Raw genomic sequence first — 25,094 nt, 5'->3', positions numbered from 1 at the left:
ACTTCTCCGCGATACCGTTCATCCCCCTCTTCAAAATGAATGGAAACGAGGGAAAAAAAAATTTAGAAAGAAAGAAAAAATTGAGGAAGGTAGAAATATTTGAATTTTTATTTTTTTCTCAATCTTTTGAGAGCGCCACCGATCATTTTTCTGTATAAGACGCCCCCACGATCTTCTTCTTTTAACCTCTTAAAAGGAGGTGTCAATAGCTCCAGTCGATGAGGCGAAAGAGAGGGAAAGGAGCGAGAGAGAAAGTGAAGTAATAATAAGGTGGCAATTGCGTAAAACGAGGTGGTTGTTGGTTCTTTAAACGGTTTCTGTGTGTGTGGTTTCTCTTCCTCCTCCTCCGATACACAAGAGATAAACCGCCGTAAGGAGAAAAGACCATGAAAGAGCGCGAGTGAGTGTGTGTGTGTGTGTGAGAGAAACCTCTTAAAAGGCTCTCTCCGTCTTATTAACCTCCTTTGAGGTTGGAGACACCGCTTTTCCTCCGTCTCGCCTCCTTTCCTGTCCTCCTCCGTTGTATCCAAGAGGATGAGGCGCCGCGCTCTCTATTCATCTCCTTCGCCCGTGAGGAGGCGAAGACGAGAGAAGAAGCAACAAGCGAAGAACAAGATGGAGAGGTTGGCCTGAGACGTGTTTCAAGAGGAGGTGGTGGTGGTGGTGTAATTTGAAGAAGCCATCTTTCTCTCCTTGCCCTCTCACTTTTGCCGCGGTCTCATGCATTTATTATTAAAGTTTCCTCCGGAGAAAGTTTTCTCACGTAGAAGGAGGGGGGGGGGATATATATATAAATATATATACTCAGAATTGCGGAAAAGTTAAGCGCTATTTTCGGTAGGAAAAAGTTTTTAGTGGGATTTTATTCGAGAGGTTTATTTTCTCGGTGATACCTGGGGTGGAATTTTGATTGATTCAAAATCTGTTTCAAAAAATGATTTGATGAATGAATTTTGAAAGGGGATATGACGTCATCTTGCGCTTTCTATATGGCTTTTAATTTAAGGGGTTAGAATTTCCGGTGCTTTTAATTATCAGAGTATTTTTAGTTAATTTGTTAATGGAATTTAATGATTAATTATATAGTGATCTCGTAAGCATTTTGAAGCACTAGAAATTGATTTAAGAGCCATGTGATGTTCGTAATTAGTTGTTCCATGAATGTTGAATTATTTTGATACCAGCTGCAGTCAAAAAATAAGAAAAAATTCTCAACGCATGCGTCGCAGTTGGAAAATGTGAAACAAAGAAAAAAATGTTCAACGTGCATGCCGCAGTCATAAAATAAGAAAAATATATATTATGTAAGCAGCGTAGTCGAAAAATGGGGGGAAAAAAATGTCCGATGCAAACGTCGAAAAATGGAAAAATAAGAAGAAACAAAATGTTCAACGTAGGTTCCGCAGTCGAAAAATGGAAAAAAAAAAACATTTCGGCGTAGGTGCCATAGTCGAATAATGAGAGGGAATTGTTCAACGTAAGTTCCGCAATCAAAAAATAACGAAAAATCTTCAATGAACACAGCACCTCAGTGAAAAAATAAAAAATAATTTCCAATGTTTTTTGGAAAATGAAAAGTAAGAAAAACTTTACAACGTTAAACGCCATGGTCATGTAAGTGCCACAGTCTAGAATTGAAAGAAAATAGTCAACGTAAGCACGTCTTTCAAGAATAAAATTTTATTTTAATATTTAAATACAATACTGTACGAAAAAACGAAAATTTTAACTACCTTATAATTACTATTTTCGATTAAATGTCTGTTAGAAAAATGCTACCTACGAACATGATCAGACGTAATAGCTGAATAGTTGATATTTGGATGTTATAGGGTAATGTTCGCGTAATCGAATTCTGGGTTAGTGTGTTTCCTCAAATGAAAATAAACATCGGCGCGGTAAAGCCTCAATAATTATGTTTTAAAATGAAACCGAAAGTTCTGGTCTACGAGTCCCAAAACAGGATGTAGATAGATAGATAGAACCGCTCACAATCCCGGACTGATGCAAAGCAACTTACTTCCGTTACCTCACAAGAGGCAGGGTTGTGTCAGAAAAAGTTAGCAAAGATTTGTAGCAGTGCCCCCCCCCCTGCCCCGCTCTCGCAAGTATCGAATCACCCGCGTCGTTTACCACATGAAGACCATGCCATCAACTCGATGCAACGTACAAGCTATCTGACTAAAATGAATAGCTGAACCCTATGACTAGGGAGAAAAATTGCACGTGCGCCCAGTGGCACATAAGGGCCGGAGACCGCAGCCTGGGATATCAAACGAAGTGTGGAAAAGACTTGTGGGGTAAGTAAGAAGTAGTTGGCATGTTGAAGTGGGAGAGATTTGAGAATGGTCTATATACACAATGTATACAAAAAATATATATACAGCGCCTCCACTGTGACGGGAAACGAAGAAACAAAGCCTCCGTCCACAATGCTGGGCAGTTTTGTTTCCCTTTCCTTTTACGAAATATGCAATATACGTACACAGAAAACTCACAGAGCCTCCACTGCGACGGGAATAATCAAACAGAGCCTCCGTGGACAGTGCTGGGCATTCACATTTGAATTATTCACATACATTATTTACATTATATAAATTTCCCTTTCTTATACTATTGGGAATGCACATAAACATTACTTTGAAGGTAATACATATTGGGAACAAATATCACCATGAGCTCATACAAAAATTCAAGGTTAGAAAAACAAACAGGATGTAGTTCCCCCTCTGCTCCATATTAGTTATTTTAGTTTAATACGTTACACGTATTTATGCGGTCGAACTCCCGGTAGAGCGAATCCGGTTTATAACGAATGAATTTTTTTTTCGCCCCGTTTCATATTATCCTCTTAATCTCTTAGATGTTCCCTTACTATTGGATGCAGTGAAAAAAATCTTCCTGGAAATTCGTTATAGCGGTGTTTGACTGTTATAATTGTTCAAGATACTGTTAAATGGACATATGGTCAGAACATAGTCAAATCCCGTTATAACAAATGACTGAAAAATTTTGTTCTCTGTCCGAATAAAAAGAAAAATCATTCTATGGTAGAAGAAAAACAAACTTCTTTCGTTATTGCGGGGTTAGACTTGCATTATAGAAATGCATTCTCTTCTCCTTCTATTACTGTAATGTACTATTTTGAGGCTATAATCGTAATATCTCAAATCCTCTAATGAAACCATGTTAACAAATAAAACGCATGAATCACATATACAGTCGAATCCCGTTTTAATGAATACCGTTATAGCAAAAATTCTCGTTTTATATACAACGAATGCTTTTCTAATCCCCCAGATAAGTTTACATAGAAGCAATGAAAAAACGTGGAATTCCTTTATAACGAAATTTCGTTATGACGAAGCGATTTCTCCGGGCTCTTGGAGTTCGTTATAACGGGATTCGACTGTATTATTCATACAACCAGGACAAGTGTCTTCAACCTGATGTTCACTGTGGCGCCTATGAGTGCTCGGGTTGATCCTCACGGTGTTCTTGCTTGACATCATATGCAAGTTCGCAATTGAAGATTTCCCATTATGTGGATCTGAGTTCCCACATGCTTCATAGTCGAGGCGTAGGTGCTAATAATGGGCATGAACGGTGCTCGCGACTATAAGGAGGTTGAAGATCACTGTGCGCACAAGAATAGGGATTTCTATATCTGATATTTCATATTTTTCCACCAGTACCTCTCAGCTTTGCATGTATAAGAGAAATTGCATGTTACTTCTCAATATCTTCAGTGTCTTTTCCTCTTCATGCAAAAATGAATGCCATGTATGTATTGTTATGATTTTTCAATTCTCTTCCCGACCGTTTTTAAATGGAAATGCCCGCTACTAAGAAAACAAATGGTGGCTTGGGCATTTTTATTTTACATTTCGGTTGAATGGGAGAGACGTTTACATCTGCGCACATCTTTTTTGTATATTTCCTTGACAGCTTCTATCCACACGAGCACATTGACGCCGATGCACTTGAGGAAAGCTAAGCTGATGTTTTTCTACGCTCGGTATCCGAGCTCAGCTGTATTGAAGATGTACTTTCCGGACATCAAGTTCAACAAGAACAACACCGCCCAGCTCGTCAAGTGGTTCTCCAACTTCAGGTCAGTTCCTTAGGCGTTTTTTTAAAAGGAATCGTAATCGAATTGTCATCACAGAATATAAAATCTCTCTTATCCCGACTATTTTTTACATATGGTCGTTTGAAATGAATAATTACGAGCTGAGAAGATTTTTTCTAAGTAAATGACCAGAACAGCCTTTCAATGCATCATTTAACTTAGTGCATTGTTTATTCAACCTGGGGCCATATGACTCGCTTTCGGTACTGAGGTGTTAAAATGAGGTGAAAATGTGACTATTTTTAGAATCCAGCAGAGCTGACCATACATCCAAGACCACATTTACACATGGGCATATTTGGGCTTGGCCAGGGAGCTTCATATCCATAGGAAGCAGATCTGGTACTATGATTTTCGAGTGTGAGTATTTAAGCTGTTTTTCCCAGCTAAGTATGGGGCCTCAAGAATATCACTTTGCCCCTGAGAACCTATGATGCTGAGACGGCAATGCATGAAACCCCGGAAAAAAAGTAAATTTTACCCCGGAGATTCGGTAATATCCCGTTACAGCGAACCCGGATTATAACGAAGTTTTGGTCCCGTAACACAGGTTGATCTTTTTTTCAGGCTCTATAAACAGAATAAAATTTTTGAACCCTCGAAGCTCGAAATTTTGGATTCAGCCCTTTCATTTTCCTTTAACGGAAGTTCTACTGCATTTTCTTTCGCTAGAACAAGTTTCCCATTTCAATACTTATGAAAATACCAAAATAATACGCTTCAACAATAAATCAGTCTTACCCGATCATTGTTACTTTCCACACTGTTGTTAAAAAATTACCGTTTAAACTGTTGTAAAACATACATTGTTGTGAATATGATTGTTTACAACAAAAGTTTAAAAAAAAACATAGTTAGTTTCCGTATTATTGTTGAAAAATAAACCTTTTAAATTGTTTTAAAATTTACTTTGTTGTGCATATTGTTGTCCATCACAACAAAAGGTGAAAAAAAAAACACTTTCTTAACAACAATACGGGAGTTAACAAAGCTTTTTTTAACATTTGTTGAGGTGGAAAACGACATGTGCAACAATAACGTGTTTTTTACAATAATTCGAAATGATTATCATTTTTAACAGTACGGAAGCTAAAAATCATTTTTAATTGTTGTAATGAAACACGTTATTGCGGATATCGTTGTTTTCGCGTTAAAAAAAGCTGTTGTTTTGTTGATGGCGTTGTTAGGAAAAAAATATTAGATAATAAAAAGCGTGAGGTCATTTCTAATGTTATACGAGTGTGTTTTTTCCCTAATCTTACGTATGTGTCCGGAGGAAGGCGGGATTGTGATAGGATAAGGATAGCGTACATATTTCTCGGCGTTCGAGATAAGTTTTCAACCGAGGCATTTTTTTTATCGGTTTTTGTTCATGTGATCATTAGCTGATGAAATATTTGAAGACGACGTCGTGTCAAATTCTACAGATAGGATTGTTGTTTTTTTTTCATTACCATTATTATTTTCCTTGTGACTGTAACTGATAGCGAAACAAATGAGACGATTCTTACTTTGATCATCTTTTTTCTTTCTCCATATTTGTTTTACTTTGAACCCGAATTTTCCCCCCCTCTTCTGAGATGTAAAGATCTTCGTTGGCTATGGTTGGCGCTCTAAAAAACGCAACTGATATTGCAGTAGGATTTGTTACAGTCAGTGGCGCATTTACCGAATGGGGGGGAGGGGTATTAGTGGGCTATAGCTCGGGGTGGAAAGTTTCGAGGGGGGGGCAAATTTGAGGGATGAGTTTCAAAGAAAAAATAGTTGAATGGGAGAAAGGCTGCAAAATTTGTATAACCCTGAATAAATTCGCCTCTGTCGAAGAAAAAGTAAGGAACTAGGTCAGTAAGTGACCAAAACATGACCTAGAGAATTTGCAAGCAAGCGAGTGAGCAAAAGAGTGGCCTAGAGATTTTAAGAAAGAGTGACCTAGAGATTTAAGAAAGAGTGACCTAGAGATTTTAAGAAAGAGTGACCTAGAGATTTTAAGAAAGAGTGACCTAGAGATTTTAAGCAAGAGTGACCTAGAGATTTTAAGAAAGAGTGACCTAGAGATTTTAAGCAAGAATGACTTAAGAGATCAATAAGCTTTCTGGATATTATGCCGAGGTGAAGAGGAAAAAAAGTGTTGCTTCTCTCCACCAGGAATCGAACCCAGGTATGCAAGAGGTCCTGGGTTCGATTCCCGGTATAGGAAAAAACACTTTTTTTCCTGTTTACCTCGGCATAATATCCAGAAAGCCTATTGATTTCATGTATCTTAGCCGAGCAAAAAATCATCATCCATCTGTAGTGACGTAAAGAGTTTTCAGGGACGTGAGTGGGCAAAAGAATGACTCAGAGCGCGTGCAAGCATGTGAATGACTAAAAGAGTAACTTATAGACACTGGTGTATTTTTAGGAGTGGAGGCCAAGCCATAAATAAGCCTCTAGTTACAGTGAAATTCGATTATGTCCAAATTCGTAACGTGGCCGGCAAAATTGCGTTAAAGATTGTTAGATATTCGGTATCAAATACATAATTAGATGTCACATCATGAAGTGATAATTTTATCCTTATACAGTCAACGCCGCTTATTAGAATCACTGACGATGTTACCATTCGGCTATAATTGCCACTTTTGCAAGGAACGGAATAATCTAATATCATAACATGCAAAAAAATTATTATTAGGTTATTGTATTATTGGAGAGATTGTTGGAGTAGCTTGACTATTATATGCAGCTGAATACCCACACTTCTATCATCTTGAGACAGGGAATTCGCCGTTTTTGAAGTCAAATCACCGACCATCCGTCGCCAGACAGCTGGGCTTGACAAATCCCATGAGACAGGTCGCCATAGCGAGTAAAAAAACTGGTATCGGTGCCGCAAATTTCCTATGATCAATCAATCGCTAATGACTAAAATGGAGTTTGATGATAATACGAAAAATTCGGAATTTTTTAATCACTGGTATATAAAGGGCACACGAAATCCTTGAATAAATCTGGTTTTGGACTGAGAAATATCTTTGGCTTGCGGGGGCTACTCGAAAGCCCAGTTTGATCTACGCCATCTAAAGCAGAGGGCCTCCGCACGAACCTCGTGACGTCACTAAAGAAGGCCATCTCACCTATCGCCATTGGATATACTACAAAAAAAGGAGAGTAAAGTTGGCACATGCTTCGGCCTGCTATATCCAATGGCTATAGGTGAGATGACCTGCTTCAGTGGCGCAACGAGGTTGGAGCGGAGGCCTTCTGTTGGTGTAGGTTTGATCCACATCTTTGATCGCAAGTGTAACAGCAGTATTACCGCTATATAGCCAATCGCTGTTCCCTATCCTGTTTTTAAATGATTAAATGCCAATTGAAGTGCCAAAACCAGTTTTTGTCCAAAGATGAAGGATGGTCAGTCCACTTCCTTTACTAGGTGTATTAGCTGGGGGGAAGGGGGGGGGGGCTAACGTTTTCTTAGATTCGTCAAGTTCTACCTCAAATACTAATCATAGTTAATCTTTATTAGCAAGATTAACAATGATTAGTATTAGCATAGTTAATCATAGCTAATCTTTAAATGCAAGTTAATAAGGTCGTCGAGATCGATAACTCTAGTACTATAAAGAGATTCTCTTCGTGTGAGAGATACTTCAGGAAGTATTGCAGAGCTCGCTAGCTTGAAACGCAGTGATAAACATAAAAATCAGAATTTCTCGTGAAATCTTCGGTGCAGTTTTTTTATGATAGCAAAAATTGATAAAATAGCTCAGAAAGATGACCTTCATTAAAAGTCCTCGTCCTTTATCTTCGGAAAAACCCTGCGTATTATTTATTATAAAACGTGAGAGAAAGAGTCCTTCATTTCGTAACTATACTCCAGAAAAGGATCATTATCATTATTTCAGCCTTCGTTATACCTAGACAGAGGATTTCCGGTTTTACGCAATATTCTGCGGAAAAGGAGTCTCTTCCAAAAAAAAACAGGTAATAAATACAATAAGAATTGATATCTCCTGGGAAGAATGCAAGCACAAAATTGTGCGTGGGAAACGTACAATAAAGATGGAGGGGGTTGATTGCTCCAGTATGTACAACACATGTATATATGGCTAGCTATCCCACGCCTTTCCGTTTCATTTCAAGAGCGTTCTTGGGTCTTTCCGGCGACGGTGGCGTCCTTAGGAGGCTGCGGAGCAACAACAAAAAAATGAATAAAGCTGAAAAATAAGTCTTTCATTATTATTTTCCGCCTCAATACAAAAAAAAAAAGTAGGAAAAATGTGGTGCGAGACCGGGTTCGCGGGCGGATGCCTTTTCTGTAGCTGTCCCGTGGTCCGTGACCACTTCGAAGGAAAAAAAACAACACGACAAAAATATACAAGAGGGGAAATGGATGATATTAGAGGTTTTTTTTTGTGTGTGTGAAAATGCGTCCCGTGAGCTCCGCATCTGTTTGATGTCATTACCTGCAGATGTTTCAACGTCCATAGAAAAGAGTAAAAGAAGTATATGTTGAAAAATAGAATATAAGGTGGGAAAAAGACAAAGAAGAGCGAACCCTATCCTTCCTCCTCCTTTTTCCGTATGGGCTCTGGTCTTTACAGTTCAGTGGCGGCGGTAGTTACGTCACTGAGTCAGTTGTTTTATTTTCCTCTACTTTTTTCGTTATGTGTTAAGCTTGTTAAAATTCGCTAAATGTATTCAGGTGGGAATCTTTCTTTTGTTGGATGGAGATTAGGATATGTGGGGGGGGGGGGGGGGTCGGGAAAATAATGGCTTCACGATTTTAATGTATAAATGAATGTACGAGAGAAAAAAAAATTATATAGCTTGGATTTTTCTTTTGTGTGGATCGTCGATTTCTTTTGCGGTTACCGGGGACGCATGCGTAGGTGTATCGAGCTTTCTTATTGGTCCGCGTCAAGATTTTTGGGACGTCCTTAATTTTTTTTTTTACCCGTTCGGTGATTGGTTAGCGGCTCTTTTAAGGTTAAAAATTCGTTTTTTTGTCTGAGAGATTTATTATTATTATTATTATTATTTTCGATGTAAAGTTTTTTCATGCGTTGGGAAATACTTTATGAGTCGTGAAATTGCCGAATCTACTTCTTTATATAGAGTTATTATCGTTTTTGTTAATTTATGAATTCATTTTTGTTCATGATTAGGGGTGGGTGTGCGTTAATATTGTGATAGTGTTTTGATCCTTGAGTGATTTTTAGTGTTTATGTAGGATTTTTACTTGATCTTCTGTCTTTGTTAGTGTGGGCCCTGGACTCTTTCGTAAAAGCGACTTCTTGGCCTTGAAGCGTATGTTGCTAAGAAGCTGCATTGCAGGGGGGTAACATGTTGGAGCGACTTATAAACTGGAGTCATTTAGGAAAATTTATTTTTTTTAATTTTACTCGGAAGTCCAAAATTCTGGGATTTTTATTAGAAATTTATCATTTTTAAATTTTAATTATTTTTCAGATTGTAATTGAAAGCTCTGAATCCGGGGATTATTTATGGAATGTGTATGGTTCGGGGTCTGCTGATCGAAAGTGTCAAACTCAAGAATTAGGTAGAAAGTTCGCAGAATTTACTGATTTTGATTGAAATTTTAGAGTTTGAGAGTTAGAAGTTCAGGATTTTCTTTGAAACTTCAACTGGAAGTTCAGAATTAAAAATTTGAATCAGGTGTTAGGAATTAAAGAAAAAGAAAACTGAAAGTTTGGGATTTTAAAGAGAAAATTCAGAATTTAATGAGAAAATTCAGAATTTAATGAGAAAATTCAGAATTTAATGAGAAAATCCAGAATTTAAAGGTAAATTTCAGAACCAGAACTTAAGAAGAAAAAATTCAAACTCTAGGACTTGAAAATTGAAACTTCAGAATTTGGGAATTGAAACTTTAAAACTTAAAAATCGAAAATTTCAAACTTAATAATCCAAACTTCGGAATTAAAATTCAAACTTCAGAATTTAAGAATTCCAAGTGATACTTCAGAGTTGTTGGATGTGAGCTGAAAGTTCGGAATTCAATAAGGGAATAGGAATTGGCAAACCAGAGAATTAAAAGTTTCAGAAAAGAAGAATTTGAAGTGGAAGTCCAGAGTGAAATGATTATTTTAATGGGAAGTTCAGAATTGAAGAATTTAAATTTTTCACTTGATATAAACTGAAATTCTTAGTTTCTGAAACTTCAGAACTTGGAGGAAAACTGAAAATTTCAGAATTCAAAAATTTATATTGAAAGCTTAAAATCTCAAGATTTGAATTGAAAGTTCATGAATTAAATCCAATCAATGAAAATCCCATAGAGTATTCGTCGCCATGCGGTTTCGACATTCGTACATTTATTGCTTTCATTAAAATTATATAGCTTGGGAAATTAAGGTAATTATAGTATAATGATTAACGAATCATATCCATTTTGAAACAATTCCGCTATAATCCACTTTTACAAGATCGGAATTGTTAAGACACGTGGGAGTGTCCCTGACAGGGGAATCAAAACACGCAACGAAACTTACTACCAAAGTTACCAACTCTTTATCACCCCAGCCACGAACAAAAAAAAAGTGACAGAAAATTACGCATCACCAATTTCATTGTGTTTAGTTAAATTCCAGTGTTATGTATCCTGCTTAAAAGGTAATTACCACTGACGCTACCCACTTTATTAAGGAACTGTTTTCATTAGGGAGTAGGAATCTTCTCGTGTTAAACGAGTCTTTTGGGAATGCGATCTCCCCCTTGGAAACTAAGACTGATAAAAAAAAAATTATAATAAGGAAACAAAAATACATGCCAAACTTTGATAAAACGCATCTTCTTGCAATAAACCTCGATGGGAAAAGATTGCATCGGATGTTATGGATACACCCGAGAAGAAAACACACACAAAAAAGAAAAAACTCCTGCCTCCAACCTTTCTCCCTCGATATGTCTAATCTAGAGAGTCAGAGGCAAGAGTCTTTGTGCCAAGTCAGTTTTGCCAAGTTCGAAGGAGCAAACCTAATTAGCAAAGTATTGTAATTAAACAATATCTCTGTGGAAATCAGTGTATTCTCTCTCTCTATCTCTCTCTCTGTTTCTCCAACGTAACCTCATCTCTCTCTCTTTCTCCTCGTTCAACCCTTTTCTTTCCCCCCAGTATGGGAATCCTCGATTTTCCTATCAAGGATATCGCCGCCGCGTGATACTCCCACAACTCCTTCCAATCTTTGCCCATCCTTTTGTACGCCTATATACGCTTTGTACGTCTTTTACTAGCATTTCTCTCGCCGCCACCCGTCTTTCTCACTGCCAAATTCCGGTATAATTCGAAAATCTTTTGCCCCCACTCTTTTCCCATGTTAAAACCGCCCTCTTGCTTTGCTTGCGTAGCAGGAGAGAGAGAGAGAGTCTTCATCCTATATCTAGTTCGGGATACCGATTTGTGAGCCTTGCTTTTATCTTGGCTCTATAATTACCCAATTTTCATCAGTGGGCTCGACGTGGAAGGAAGGGGTTGGGATACCGGGGCAGTCAAAAGATAGTTGTTGCCTGCGAAATACTGTACTTCTTCTCTACCCTACCCATGCCTTTTGCACTGCGTCTCTCTCTCTCTCTCTCTCTTATAAACCATCCCGATATACGCCACACTAATAAATAAGACGCTAAAGTAATTTATCGCGCTGATATCTGCTCCGGTTGGCCATGTGTGTGCGGTGTGCGTGTTTGCAGATGGTGGGCGGATGGTAGGTGGGAAAATTCCGTATATTAAAGGGGTGAAAGATTGGAGGGAACGGATATTTGCGTTAACCGTATAACTGAGGCAAAAGAACAATATCCCTTTCCTGAAAATTCGAACCGCGGCAGTATGGCCAGGTAATGTTGATGCGCTGGAATTAATCAAATGCATTTGGCCTCCGTGTGGCTGGTTATATGCTAATATTACACGGTATCATCCCACTCTTACCCCTCTTTCCAGAGAGAGAGAGAGGAAAAGATTACAAAGAAAAGGTGCACACTGGCTCAAACCTAAAGATACGTTTAGATATTCATAAGGTGAAAGAGTACATACGTAGGTCTCTCTCTCTCTTCCGAAGCTCGATTTGGTTCGGAGTTTTGCCTTATCTTAACGCGAAAAGAGCCGGAGGAAGGTGGAATCCTATGGAAAGGGGTTCCAGGAAAAGATTAAAATCCCGGGGAAAAGGAAGAGCGAAGTTGAAATATTAAGGGCAGTAAACAAAACTGAAGATAACCTTAGTATATGCGTGTGTGTTTATCTGTATCTCAGGACGCGTTTAATTTTCCGCCGCCCCGTTTTCGTTCGGTTTCCAACCCCGGGACGGAGGACAGAAAAGGTTTGTGTCTCGTTAAAGATGTAGTTTGTTTCTTAATTGGCTTCGGAACTGTTTGGACAGATACTCTGAAGGGAATGGCACCGCGATCTACTTTCCAACCGGGAATTAATATGTTTGTCGTGGGAGACATGGACGCGGAAGGAAAAGTACATATTAACATATACCTAGGGTATTTGCTTAGTTTTGGTTGTGTCTAGATTCTTTGGTAACGGCAATAACTATTCTCAATCTTTTTGCTAGTATCAACTCCCTCTTTTCCCGCGATGCATTCATCATTGGGGAAAAATACCTTAGAAGAATGTGTTTGTTTTAGGCATTTATCTTATCTATTTATCCTCGAATTATGTGTGGTGTCAAGGTTTGTTAAGTGATAAAGACTTCTTCTCCAATGCTTTCTACCTGATATGTATTTTCCCCCGAAGCATCTTTTAACTCCTTTTTTCTGGGTTTCTTTTTTAATCGAATCATGTTTTGATTTCTCCTTTGATGGAGTTTTAGTCCCTCTTTTTTTAAATGGCTCTAGATGGCTAAATGGTTTACTTATGCTTTTCGGTTTTGCATAAATGTTATTTCTGAATGATTCGAGATGGTTTCAAACTATTCTATTGAGGGTTTTTACTGAATTCCCAGTGACGTGGAAAGGGGAAATGAAAAGTGGTCAGGGAAATTCAAAGGTTTTCGGCAAAAGCCAAGGGAATAAGCAAATGTTTAATGAGGGTCAGGGGAAATTTCTGGTGAAGAGAAAAAATTGACCCCCCAAAAAAAATTGGATTGTTAAGATTTTGAATTATAATTCTTTCTTCAAGAGTTTTGGTAAGGGACATTTTTGAGTCAGGGAGATTTTTGACATTTTGGACAGGGAAAGTCAAGAAAATTTTTGAATTAGAGAAAGCCGGGAAACAATTTTCGAGTTATGGTCAAGGAAAGCTTAGGAAATTTTGTTGTTCTGGTCAAGGAAAGTCGAGGAAGTTTTTGAGTTCTGGTCAGAGAAAGTTTAGTCAAAACATTTTTCGAGTTTTCGTCAGGGAAAAAGTAAGGAAAGAGTTTCTGAGTTTCGGTCAGAGAAATTTTTTAATTCCGGTCGGTGAAATATTTTTTGCAGGATTTGGTCAGATATTTTCAGAGAAATTCTTGAATTAGTCAGAAAAAGTGAGGAAAATGATCGAGCAGATTTTGCTCGGATTAGAGACATTACAGATTTTCTGTAAAATTTTCTTGTTTGCTATCCTCAATTCCATTCATAAAAAAGAGCCGTCCATGGTAAGTCTATGATAACGTTGATGACCATGATTCGAATGCTTGAGAACTATTTACAGTCAATGAAGTGAGAACCATTGTATATCCAAATCGGATTTCGAGATTCCTTGGTTTCAAAGGACCAACCTCAGATGTATCACCGAAAAGGGGGGGGGGGGGGAAGGGGGGTACTAGCAGCGAAATGCGTGTCACAGGAGGCCTCCCCGCGGTGTTTTAGAGATACACAGTTATAATTCTAGTTATAATGCAATTAAACCTTACACAGCTGCGCGGGATGCCTTGTCATCGGATTCCTAAACTAAGTCTTCTCACCTACCTCCTCCTCCTATTCCTCCCCCTCCCCGTCATCATCCTACGAATTGCTGAACAGATCCTGAGGAACAGTTGGATAGTTGACGCGAAGAGTAGAGAGAGAGGAGAGAGAGAGAGAGAGAAAGTTGGGAGGTGCTTCCTGAAACTAAGTGCACTGGCTATCCTTCGTAACCGCAGTGGACAATAGCAACACCACTGTCTTGCGCAGATTCTTCTCTCTCACTCTCTCTCTGTGGTCTCACGTTTATATAATAGGACACGCGGGAATGCTTAGTCGAAGGGCGCGACGGCCTTAAGTGGAAAGTGTGTGTTGTGTGTTATAGTATGAGCGTGAGGAAACACGAGCCACACACGTACGTACAACAACACCCACTCGTACCCCCCCCCCCTTCTGATGCATTTCCACGAAATTGAATTCACAGTGTTTAAATTCATCAGGGCAGATGGTCTCGACAGCGTGTTTCAACCCTTTCCCCTCTCCAATCTCTTACACTTCGTATTTTACCCAGAAGGAAAGGGGGGTGGAGTATGTGCTCCACGTTGGAAAATGATCCACGCATAACCTCCTTTTACCCCCGTCCACACCACATTGACAACAGAAACGTGAAAACACAGACGAATGTGTCCGTAGCTTTGGCAAGAGTATAGGAAAAGGGGCCATGTCCTCCCTTCTCCCTCTCTCTCTTTATAATAATGGGCCCTGGCCATTCATTGGGCATTTAACACATACACACAGCTAGAGATGGGGGACTCTCGCTCTGGTCTTCTCCTCCCTTGAATGTACAGAAGGCAGTGGAAGGATGTTGAAGAGAGAGAAGAGAACCGGGCTGTCCTGTTGCAATGACTTTCCTATTCATCTGGTTCCAGAACCGTTTATCTGAAAGGAGATGGGGGTGTGGAGGCCGCGAAGACTTTTGGGAGATTCTCCGAATATAATGGACAGTGGTATCGACTGACCGTTAGGAGAAACTTTTGATCCCGGAGGCGGTGGTCTCCCCCCCCCTCCACCCCAACGCTTCTGGAGCTCCTCCTGCAGTCGGGGTGGATGAGAAAATCGTCAAGGCTGTTAGGGATAGCGATTATGGAACGACAGCCCCCGACGACTCCGCGTTTCGTGGCCCGTCATCTACTCTAAAAGAAGTGAGTGAAGCAGCCGTTCTCTCCCACTTGTGTTCGAGTTAAAGAGTGTGTTTGCGGGATGTTGTGGGAAAATGCATTCGAAAACCCATTTTCAAAAGATGTGAGAGAATATATATGGAACACCATTTGAAAAGAGAACCACATTATGCGTCTTTGGTTGTGTGTGTCCTCCGCCCTGTCCCTCGATACATACTATACAGAGAGACACCGACTTGTTCTCGATTATTTCGAGCGTCGCCATTGATTTATTGTGATTTTTCGGTCGTCGCTTTTGCTTGTTTTCTCTCCTCATCCACTTTTGTCCTCGGATGTCTTTGAATGGGACAAATGTCCAAAAGTCTTTTCCCAATTCCTTTTCACTGGGAAAACGTTCGGAAACATTTTGCGTTAGATTATCATATGCGATCCGCGATTGATGAAATATGCGTATTTAATCGCTTCTCCGTGACCGTGGATCCTATTCATAACATTCTCTCTGTACTTATCCTTTGAAGGAAGACTCTTTTCATACGCGATTATGATAGGGCCTTGATGTTAATTACACGGAGCGTTTTATCTGGAATATTTTCTGGACCGTAAATATCAAAGAACTAGTCAACACTGATCAGATTATCATCGTTTTCTCTTTCACCTTCCTTTCAACGGTTGGAAAACTCGATATAGAAAATATACTACACATGCTTTTAAGTATCGCGTTATATAAACATTAATGATTTTTCATCTCCTTTAAAGCGGGGGGAGAGGGGTCTTCGATTTTCTTTTTCTTCTGTGAGTGGTGAGCGCGAAGACTTTTTCCACATTTATCAGAAATTTGCCACCAAACGAACTGATTTTTTTTATTTTTGTCAGAAAAATTTTTCAGGTGTGGTGTGGGCGATGCTTACGTTGCATGCGGCGTTCCTGGTCAGTTTCGGATTTTTTTTTTCTCGCTATGCGGCGATTCTTCAGAAATTGGTATTTATTATACAGGATTCCTATCGACCTGGAAAAGAAAGGGAAATTCAGGGTAATGAGAAATTGTTATGACAGTCAGCGTAAATGTGAAATATTTGGCAAAAGTCAGGGAAATATGTGAAATATTTGGCAAAAGTCAGGGAAATATGTGAAATATTTGGCAAAAGTCAGGGAAATATGCGAAATATTTAATAAAAGTCAAAAGAGAATTTTATGTAGGAAAAAAACTGAAACTCAATGACGTTAAGACGTTCAATTATGTATCTTCCTTCATGAGTTTTAGGAAAAGTCAGGGAAATTTATGAATTTTAGTCGGGAAAAGTCAGAGATGTTTTTGAGTTTTACTCAGAAAAAGTCAGGGAAATTTTTGGATTTCGCTATGGAAAGGTCAGAGAAATTTTAGGATTTTTGTAAGGAAATGTCAGGGGAATTTTAGGATTTTTGTAAGGAAATGTCAGGGGAATTTTTGGATTTTGGTCAGGGTTTGAAAGCTAAGGAAATGGTGAAATTTTGCTGGGAGCCCTGTTATGCTCTGGATTTACGTCCGGATTGATGCCATCAAAATACACGACTTTGAAATGATTTTTTCCCAAGTCCAAGTACGAAGAAAATTCCATTGAGCACAAATTTCTTACACGACTCAGAAATATAACTATCATTGTTTGCATTGGGGGGTCTAATTCGAGAAGCCCAATCATATTCATTGCCTTCATCTCGGAAACTAAAACCACGACCACCACGGAATTGCGCTGATCGCGTTCCACGCTAAATCTCCCAAGTAACGAGATGGGTTTATTATATTCCACACACACATATCACCCCTTCTCTCTTCACACTAATATAAAGCTAATGCTATTCTAAGCTTTAAGGAGAAAGCTGGAGAAAATGTGTGTGAGGGGAGAACAGCCGGTCTCAAAATTGAATTTCGCGTTGAAAGAGGAACTCTTGGAAAATGGACCGAGACAAGGACAGTAAGACAGAAAGAGTTAAGAGTGAAAGGAGGGGGGCGAGGGTTAGTAGAGACGGAGGAGAAGCTCGCTCTTTAATCTTAGGTTAATTTCAATTAGCAGTGGTGTAGAGCACGTAAGCGACGTCAGTACGGTTTTCCTCTCATGATGAGGATGGTAGTGGTGCGACCCAAAGCCCATTCTCTTTTCCATCCAAGAGCCATTAGACTGAATGATGGGGGGGGGGGGGGACCATCTTAAACCAGTTTATCCTCTGGCTCCGGTTCTTCTCTCCGGTGTCTGTTCTAACGAAATTTTCCTTTTGTGCACTGTAGTTAGTTGTTGGTGGTGGTGGTGATGGTGGGGTTTTCGACTTTTCGCTGCTGACTGACTGAGTGACTGACACGCGGGAAAGCTCTCGCCGCCTCTGCAACGTTGAAAATTCAAACTTAATTCGATTTTCAAAGTCTATACGGTGTGATCTCTTTCTCCTCCTCCTGCTGCTGGCTTTTCGGCAGTCCATCTTTCTCCGAACTTCAGTTATATTCAGTTATCTCACCCCCCCTCGTTTTCTCGGATTGTTCTTGAGAAGATTAATGCCGTACCGAGTCGTGGAGGATTCTTAACGAGCTCTGTCACCAATTAAACGTGTGGTCTGCAAATCGATGCCACTTTCAGTCATCGCAATGGAAGAGAATATTCATTAAGATAATAGTCTTTGATACCTGACACACACACACACACACACACACACACACACACACACACACACACACACACACACACACACACACACACACACACACACACACACACACACACACACTACTACTACAACTACTACTACAACTACTACTACAACTACTACTACTACTACTACTACTAAACCTATTCTTGAAAAGTTTTCTACATTTTTTGTCCTTAAGAACACCGTGCTTGAAATGTTTCCCAAAGTACCAAAGGAGTTTCGCGAGTTCGTTATTCGTCCTTTTCACACAACAGAAACAGTGAGTGCATTGCTACAGCAAGAATTCTCCCTCCGAGGGTCTAGCTCATCGGACCCTCGGCGAGGTATAGGATACGAAGAAAATGTCGGGCGGTGCCGTTCAGATTCGACAGTAAACTGTAGGTCCCGGTCTAATTGGTCCTCGTGTGCAGCAAATCAGAATGGCGAGACAAAAATGATCAATCATTAAGTGATAAATAATTATAATAGATCCCTCTGATTATTCTATGTGATATCTTTATGATAGTTCCAGGAGATCCATTATAATAGTTCTAGAGCAGTGGTTCTCAAAGTGTGCGTCGTGGATCCTAGGTCATTGCGGTGAGCTGGTGATATTGATGTATGCTTGTTTAGTGCTTTTGAAGGTTCTTTGTTAGAGAGCAGCGGATGAACGTTGACCAAGGCAATTGAGACACGGGTGAATAGTTGACGAGGAAACACTATTCTAGAGCAATGCTTCTGATATTTCTAGGGGATTCCACAACCCACGAGTTATAAATTTTAGTTGTATTGAAGAAGGAGACTTTTCCAGTTTATTTGCAGGCTAACAAATTCCAATGTGAACACCATTACTGGCTTTACAAATGTCCGAGCTGTATTCAATCCCATCCCAAGTGTCTTACAGCATTTGAGGTTTCATTAAACAAACTGCTGTCCGGATGGGAGAGACTCCACATTATGCTCAGTTCGCACTGAAATTTTACCCATGCCAATGATTTTAATTTCAGCTAGCCAACGCACACGTTTAACCTCCAGTTGTGGCGTCCCCACGCTGCTGGCTACTACTACTGAACCACACATGCATCCCGTCCATATTCCTCTGTGGAACTTCTAATGAATTGGTACATGTTTGGATGTGCGTGTACGTGTAGTGAACCTTCCATGAAGTTTGTTTCTGTGTAATGCTGCCATCTATGTTTCTAACTATGAGCAAAATTCAATGATCAAATAATTGCATTGTTGTAGACCTGTTGCTCTCTGTGGCGAGACTTTGGCGATGTGGCGAGACCGATGGGAGATCGACTAGCATTCGCACCTCGATGCTGGGAACCACAGAAAACCAACTTCAGCTGACCACCGCTGTGATAACGGTAGGATTCAAACCCAGATCCTCGCGATGTGAGTCCGTCACTATAACCACTCAATGTGAAAAGTGTATCAAAGCAGATGTCGATAGTGCGCATGTGCGATCTTGCCTTGGTGGAAAACTTGGAGCCCATCGACGGCGCAGCACTTTTCATAAATAAGCATGTGTGGTTCCCTCGGTAGAAGCCATTACCTTTGGATACCTTTGGCCCGACACCCTGCATTTGTAAAGATATATAGCTAACATATTTCAATTTCATATTCATCGCGTTATCTCGATCGTTGTAGTTGATTATTACGAGGCGCCTACAGCGGTTACCTCGAGTAGTCTTTGAAGAAGAATGGTTGGTGCGTCGAAGATGGATGTGTTCGCTCACTTGAAGGAGACACACACGCACACACACATACATAGAATGCGAGGGGGGTTCCGCATCCGTCCTGATGACCCCTACATACCTACCCAACAACCTACCAACACCGCTCTTTTCCTATTAGCCCCGAAAATCCCCATTAGAGGCGTATTACTTAATGCCCATTTCTCACCTGGCAACAGAATTTAAGCTAAATTAAGGGTCAGAAATCAGCTCCTCATCTCATCCCTCTTTCTCTTCTTGACTAATGCGAGTGTTCGTCTTCGTTACCTCTCCCTGTATCTCTCTCTCCCTCTCTCCCCCCCCCCTCCGACTTTTCCGGGACGGAAAAGGCGGGAGAAAGTGAGATCCCGGATGAAAATTAAATTCACTTCTCTAATTTGTGACTTCTCCGTTTCCGAGAATTTTACAGGAATAAAATTAAAGTGGAAAAGGGTTGCGCGTTAACCCTTACCATGCCGTCTTTGATAATATTCGCGGTGTCCCGGTGAACAGTTTCGAGTACGGAAATGTCCGAGAGAGTCAATTTTCTCTCGTCTAATGGACTTTCGGTTTTGTGGGATATTCCTTAATCCGGTATAAATGGCTGTTGCTGTCTCTGGTTGGTCATTTCAAGTTATCCCCTATAACGTATTGGCAAAAAACTTGAACGTTTTCGAAAATTTTTTCACGTTTTCCTTGGTGTTGTTACTGATTTATTTTTGTGTACGCAATGAGCACGAAATGTCATGAGCTGTTGAATATCCAATAGCAGCAGGATTATCCCCTGTGCTATCCGGGTTTTTTATTTGGTATTCTTGGAGTATTTAATTGGTAAAAACAATTAAAATGAATGGACGTGTCTCTACATTGTTTTGGAAAAATGATAACCATAGTAAAAACATATCGAAATTCACATTACATCCGAGAAACAATTGTTGCTGGATATTTTTTTTTATATTGATTGTTTGCCGTGCACTGAAATAATTTTCAAGTTGTCGATTGTTCTTGTCGGGTCAAGTTTCTTTAACCTAAACTAAGTTGAGAAAGAAGAGTCTCAGTTATACGCAATTTGGATAACGGTATAGTAAAGTGACTATGCCAGATCCGATGCAATAAACGGGAACGCGTAAAATAATCATTCGAAATAATATAAGTACAATTTCTATGTTTAATAGAAGAAATGTGTTAACATTGATTTTTTTTTTCACTCTATTACAACGAAAGAAATCGATGCCATTTGAAGAAAAATCAAAACTTGAAATTCTTGAGTTTTTGCCACATTTTACAACAATCTTACTGTCACATTTTCCCAGGACATGGTTATTTTTCCAAGTTAAAAAGTAGCAAAAACTAAGAATTTCAATCACTGACATCTCATCGAATTTTTCTTCAAATGATACATAAATAAATTTCTTAAATAGATAAATGAATTAATTTAGTTTTTTGGATCAATTTGTTTGGTATAATTGAGTGGAACAAATTTCACTAATTCAATTTTTTTTAATTGGGGCGTGGTCATATCATTTCTCACAATCATTATTTTAGTCACTGTTTCTTGCATCTGATTAGTCACATTACTATACCGTTATCTAAGTTACAAAGCTTAATAATTTAGGGCGGTAATTAAATATAATTCATCATGTCTTTTGATGCCTAAAAACAGAGAAAAATGCAGTTGTTTTGTTCAATAAAATTTCTATTTTTATATCAATGTCGAATAATTTAATTTTTACTTGAATATTCAACGGTTGTTAGTTCGTTGCAATTGAAATGTCTTTACTTAATCTCTTCTTTGTTTCTCCCAATACAGAGAATTCTATTACATTCAGATGGAGAAATATGCTCGCCAGGCCATGAGCGAAGGCATCAAATCATCCGATGATCTCAAGGTGACTCCAGACTCAGAGCTTTTGCGAGTTCTAAACCTCCATTACAACAGAAACAATCATATAGAGGTGAGTAGTAGCGTGTAATATACATCACAAATCATTGACTATTAGGTTTACGATAAATGCGATGAATCATTAATTTTACATATCACCGATCGTCTCGATAAGTTTGATAAAATTTCACAACATTTACCAGCGATTATGCATAAAATGAAATGATAAGTTCATGAGTTTCATCGTTCCTAAATGAAGTTGATAAGTTTGGCGAATGTGTAAGAAAACATATGGAAATACCAGTTTAATTTAACAACTTATTAGTTTTGCCCGTGAATGATGCAGGCACTACACGCATTTTAATCTAGTAATAGCAGCAAAAACGTTTTGATTTCGATCTTCGATGTAGGCCTATCTTAACAGAATAATTCGTCATTTGAGGAGCTTATTTTCAAAAGGGAACACTCCCACTTTTGCTGAATTTACAATAGAAGTAAAAAAGTCTTCGGAATACATTTGTGTGCTTTACAAAAATAGTAAATAGCCCAACAGGTAGCATATAGGAATAGAACGTATAAGTATATTTAAATACTGTGTTTCTTGATCAACATTCAAGAAAGTTATTCACATTTGAATTTTGGAAATGTTCCGTTTTGAAAGAAAGTTAGTGAAAGTTCTTGATTAAAATTTGTGCTTTTCAAATCTGAAAAATTGGAAATTTCTACGTCACCTTTTGACTCCAGAAAGTTTTAACTAGTCAAAGAAGTATGCTCACTGCCTTCTTTTTATTAACATAAGAAATACGATCATTCTACAGTGGAACCTCCCAAGCGGACACCTCCACTGACGGACACAATTTGGAATTACACTGACGGGACTCATTGTATCTTATCATCCATTAACGGCCACTCCTCGTTGGCAGACAAAATTTTCGGTGCCATGGGTGTCCGTCACGAGATTAGATTGCATTGTAGGCGCTCTAGATTGTATAATCAGACCTAACTTATCCCAACGATTCATAAACCGTTAAAAAAAGTGCAAGAAAAGCGTGGAAATGTTCCCTTTTGAAAATTACCTCCTCATTCAATAAATAGTATCATTGTTATTAATGACCACGTTGATGATGACCACTCGTTTTTCTTTTTGCCCGTAGGCCCCCGAAAACTTTCGCTACGTCGTGGAGCAGACGCTTCGAGAATTCTACAAGGCCCTGGCCGCAGGTAAAGATTCCGAACAATCCTGGAAGAAGTCCATATACAAGATAATAGCCCGGCTGGACGATAACGTGCCGGAATATTTCAAATCACCCAATTTTTTAGAGACGCTGGAGTGACAGTGGTGGACGTTTTGAAGAGAAGAGTGAACTCTAAGAGACATTCCGAATGTTAAAAAAACAACAACAACAAAAAAAAAAAGGAAGAAACAAAACTTTTTTTCTCTGTGCCTTTTCCTCCTCTGCTTGAGAAATACATAGTAAGAAATTCTGAAGAAGATAAAGTTTTTCTTTTGTTCGATTCCGGCTTTTTTCACACGTATTTCTGGTGGATTCCCCTCCCCCTTATACATATATCACTATAAATAGCCGGAGTAGAGAGTCGAATGAATGTACATTGACGTTTGTTTTACACACACATACACATACACAACACATTAAGGCCGTAATCTCTCGAACATTATTTATGAGTGTGCGACCAAAATTTTTGGGCGAAGATCTTGTAAGTCCGTATCCGCTTCAGTATTAATTAATTAATAATCAATTCCTGATTCGGTGTGGATTTATCTTTTTTTCCATGTTTTTTTCCTTGTTCAAAGATCTCTAAGTTTTTTTTTTTGATTATGTTTATACGTAAAAAAAAAAGAAATCGGTTGTGTAAATTTATCTGTCTTCAAAAATCGATTTATTTGATGACAAAAGGAAAAAAATCGAACTAGTCTTTCCAGTGGAATTTTACCCGTAATTTCCCGATGCAATGTCTGAAATTCAAATATCGACTAGCATAATGACCAAATATATTTCTCTTTCTTTTTTTTTGGAAATTCCCAAAGATATTGTTCGTATACCAAAACACTGTGATGATTATATACAAAGAAAAAATAACCTTTTTGTAATTGTATTATTGATTCTGATATATGATATCTATAAAAAAAAATGAATATCTTGTTTAATAATTCCGTTAAACAACTCAGGTGAATCGTTAATCAGCTCCGAAATTATTTTGAATAATTATTGGTTGCTGTGAGATTATGTAAATAAGGTTGAATATTATATTATCTTCCCCCCTCCAATTTTTTTTTTTCATTCTGATGATTTGGCGATTATGTATTGTCGCTATTAAGCAAGAATGACGTCATTGAAACTAGAAATTATATTTATTATTCATTTTTTTTTTTCAATTTAAATATATCGTTTTCCTTTTATTTTTCTCTCCCCCGATGAGTGGACTAGTCTCGAACGTCTAAATTCTTGATTAAAATTTGCGAGGTCGTATGAATGATGCCGATTATTTCTTCCCTCATTGTCGGAAATATCACAGATATATATGACGTGTATATAACAAAATTAATAATGATTATATCTATTATAATGTTATATATTTTCTTTTATATTTTTCTTCATTTTTTTGTTATGTATTAATTTTCATTTTTAAGTGGAATAAGCACCATGGTGACACTTTTGGAAATAATTCTTTTTTGATATTCAGAGTTATGAGCCTTTAAAAATGGAAATTTCGATTATATCTCGGTTTTAAGTAAATTCGCCTAGTTGAAAAAAAATGATACATTTCTTTTGAAAATTCTGTAGTTTTTCTTCTTAAGTCACCGACAAAATTCATATATTTTAATGTGGTGTTTCAAGTCCCAATATTATATAAAAACTAAAATTTAACTTGAATCATGTTCTCCTGTAGAATCGGCCACCTCATGGAATTTTTACTAGTTTTCATTTTAATCCATCAATAATTAATTATTTCACTTAATTGACATTTGACAACAAAAAAAAATTTCTCGTTGTGAAATTTGTAGTAACTTATGATGAATAATTTATGATTTTTAAATTAAGAAATGAAATTGAAATATATACTGCCATGGTAAAAACGCGTGATCAAATATATAAGTTCTAAATTAAAAAACAAAAATTCATGCATTGAAAGGTTAAATATATTGTAAAAATAAATTTTGTTTAATTAAATCTATTCTCTTAAAGAAAATGATTTTTAATAAATGATGATTAAATAACAAATAATAAAATAAAGATTAAATAATAAAATAAAGAATAAATAATAAAATAAAGAATAAATAATAAAATAAAGATTAAATAATAAAATAAAAATTAAATAATAAAATGAAGATTAAATAATAAATAATAAAACAATGATAGAAATATTTTATATAAAGTAATAAATGCCATATTCCCCCCATGCATTATCGGCATGTCAGGAAATTCGAGTCGGTGTGATTCTGGAAAATTCTTAAATATTTTTATGCTAAAAATCCATTGCATATGGTGGATGTACTTCGATCCTTGTTTAACCTCACTTTTCTCGGCATACCGGGAAGAGACCAGACCCCCCAAGATTCAAAAAGCTGATGTCCCTCGAGTTTTATGGCTTGCCGGCTAATGCGGTTTGTACGGTAATATGATAATTACAAAAAAAAAAAAAAAAAATTATGATAATGATAAAATAATTATATAATAAAATTATAAAAA

The 25,094-nt window shown here is 38.0% G+C and overlaps 1 protein-coding gene across 2 annotated transcripts in view; it reads left to right on the top strand.

Annotated features, from left to right (window-relative positions):
* The window catches only part of pros (homeobox protein prospero), a 236,045-nt gene extending 211,461 nt beyond the window's left edge, over nt 1–24,584 (top strand). For both annotated transcript variants that reach the window (XM_089235706.1, XM_089235705.1), the window contains 3 exons: nt 3,949–4,114; nt 21,313–21,457; nt 22,539–24,584. In XM_089235706.1, the coding sequence (XP_089091832.1) occupies nt 3,949–4,114; nt 21,313–21,457; nt 22,539–22,718 (491 nt within the window). In that variant the 3' untranslated portion in view covers nt 22,719–24,584. The remainder of the gene's footprint in view (nt 1–3,948; nt 4,115–21,312; nt 21,458–22,538) is intronic.
* Nucleotides 24,585–25,094: the final 510 nt, after the last annotated feature.

This window comes from Pholcus phalangioides, unplaced genomic scaffold, assembly GCF_987345545.1.
Source record: "Pholcus phalangioides strain wild (caught in Gottingen) unplaced genomic scaffold, Ppha-v1.0 ptg000009l_1, whole genome shotgun sequence".
NCBI classification, from domain to species: Eukaryota; Metazoa; Arthropoda; class Arachnida; order Araneae; family Pholcidae; genus Pholcus; species Pholcus phalangioides.
This window is presented reverse-complemented; position numbering and strand designations above follow the sequence as displayed.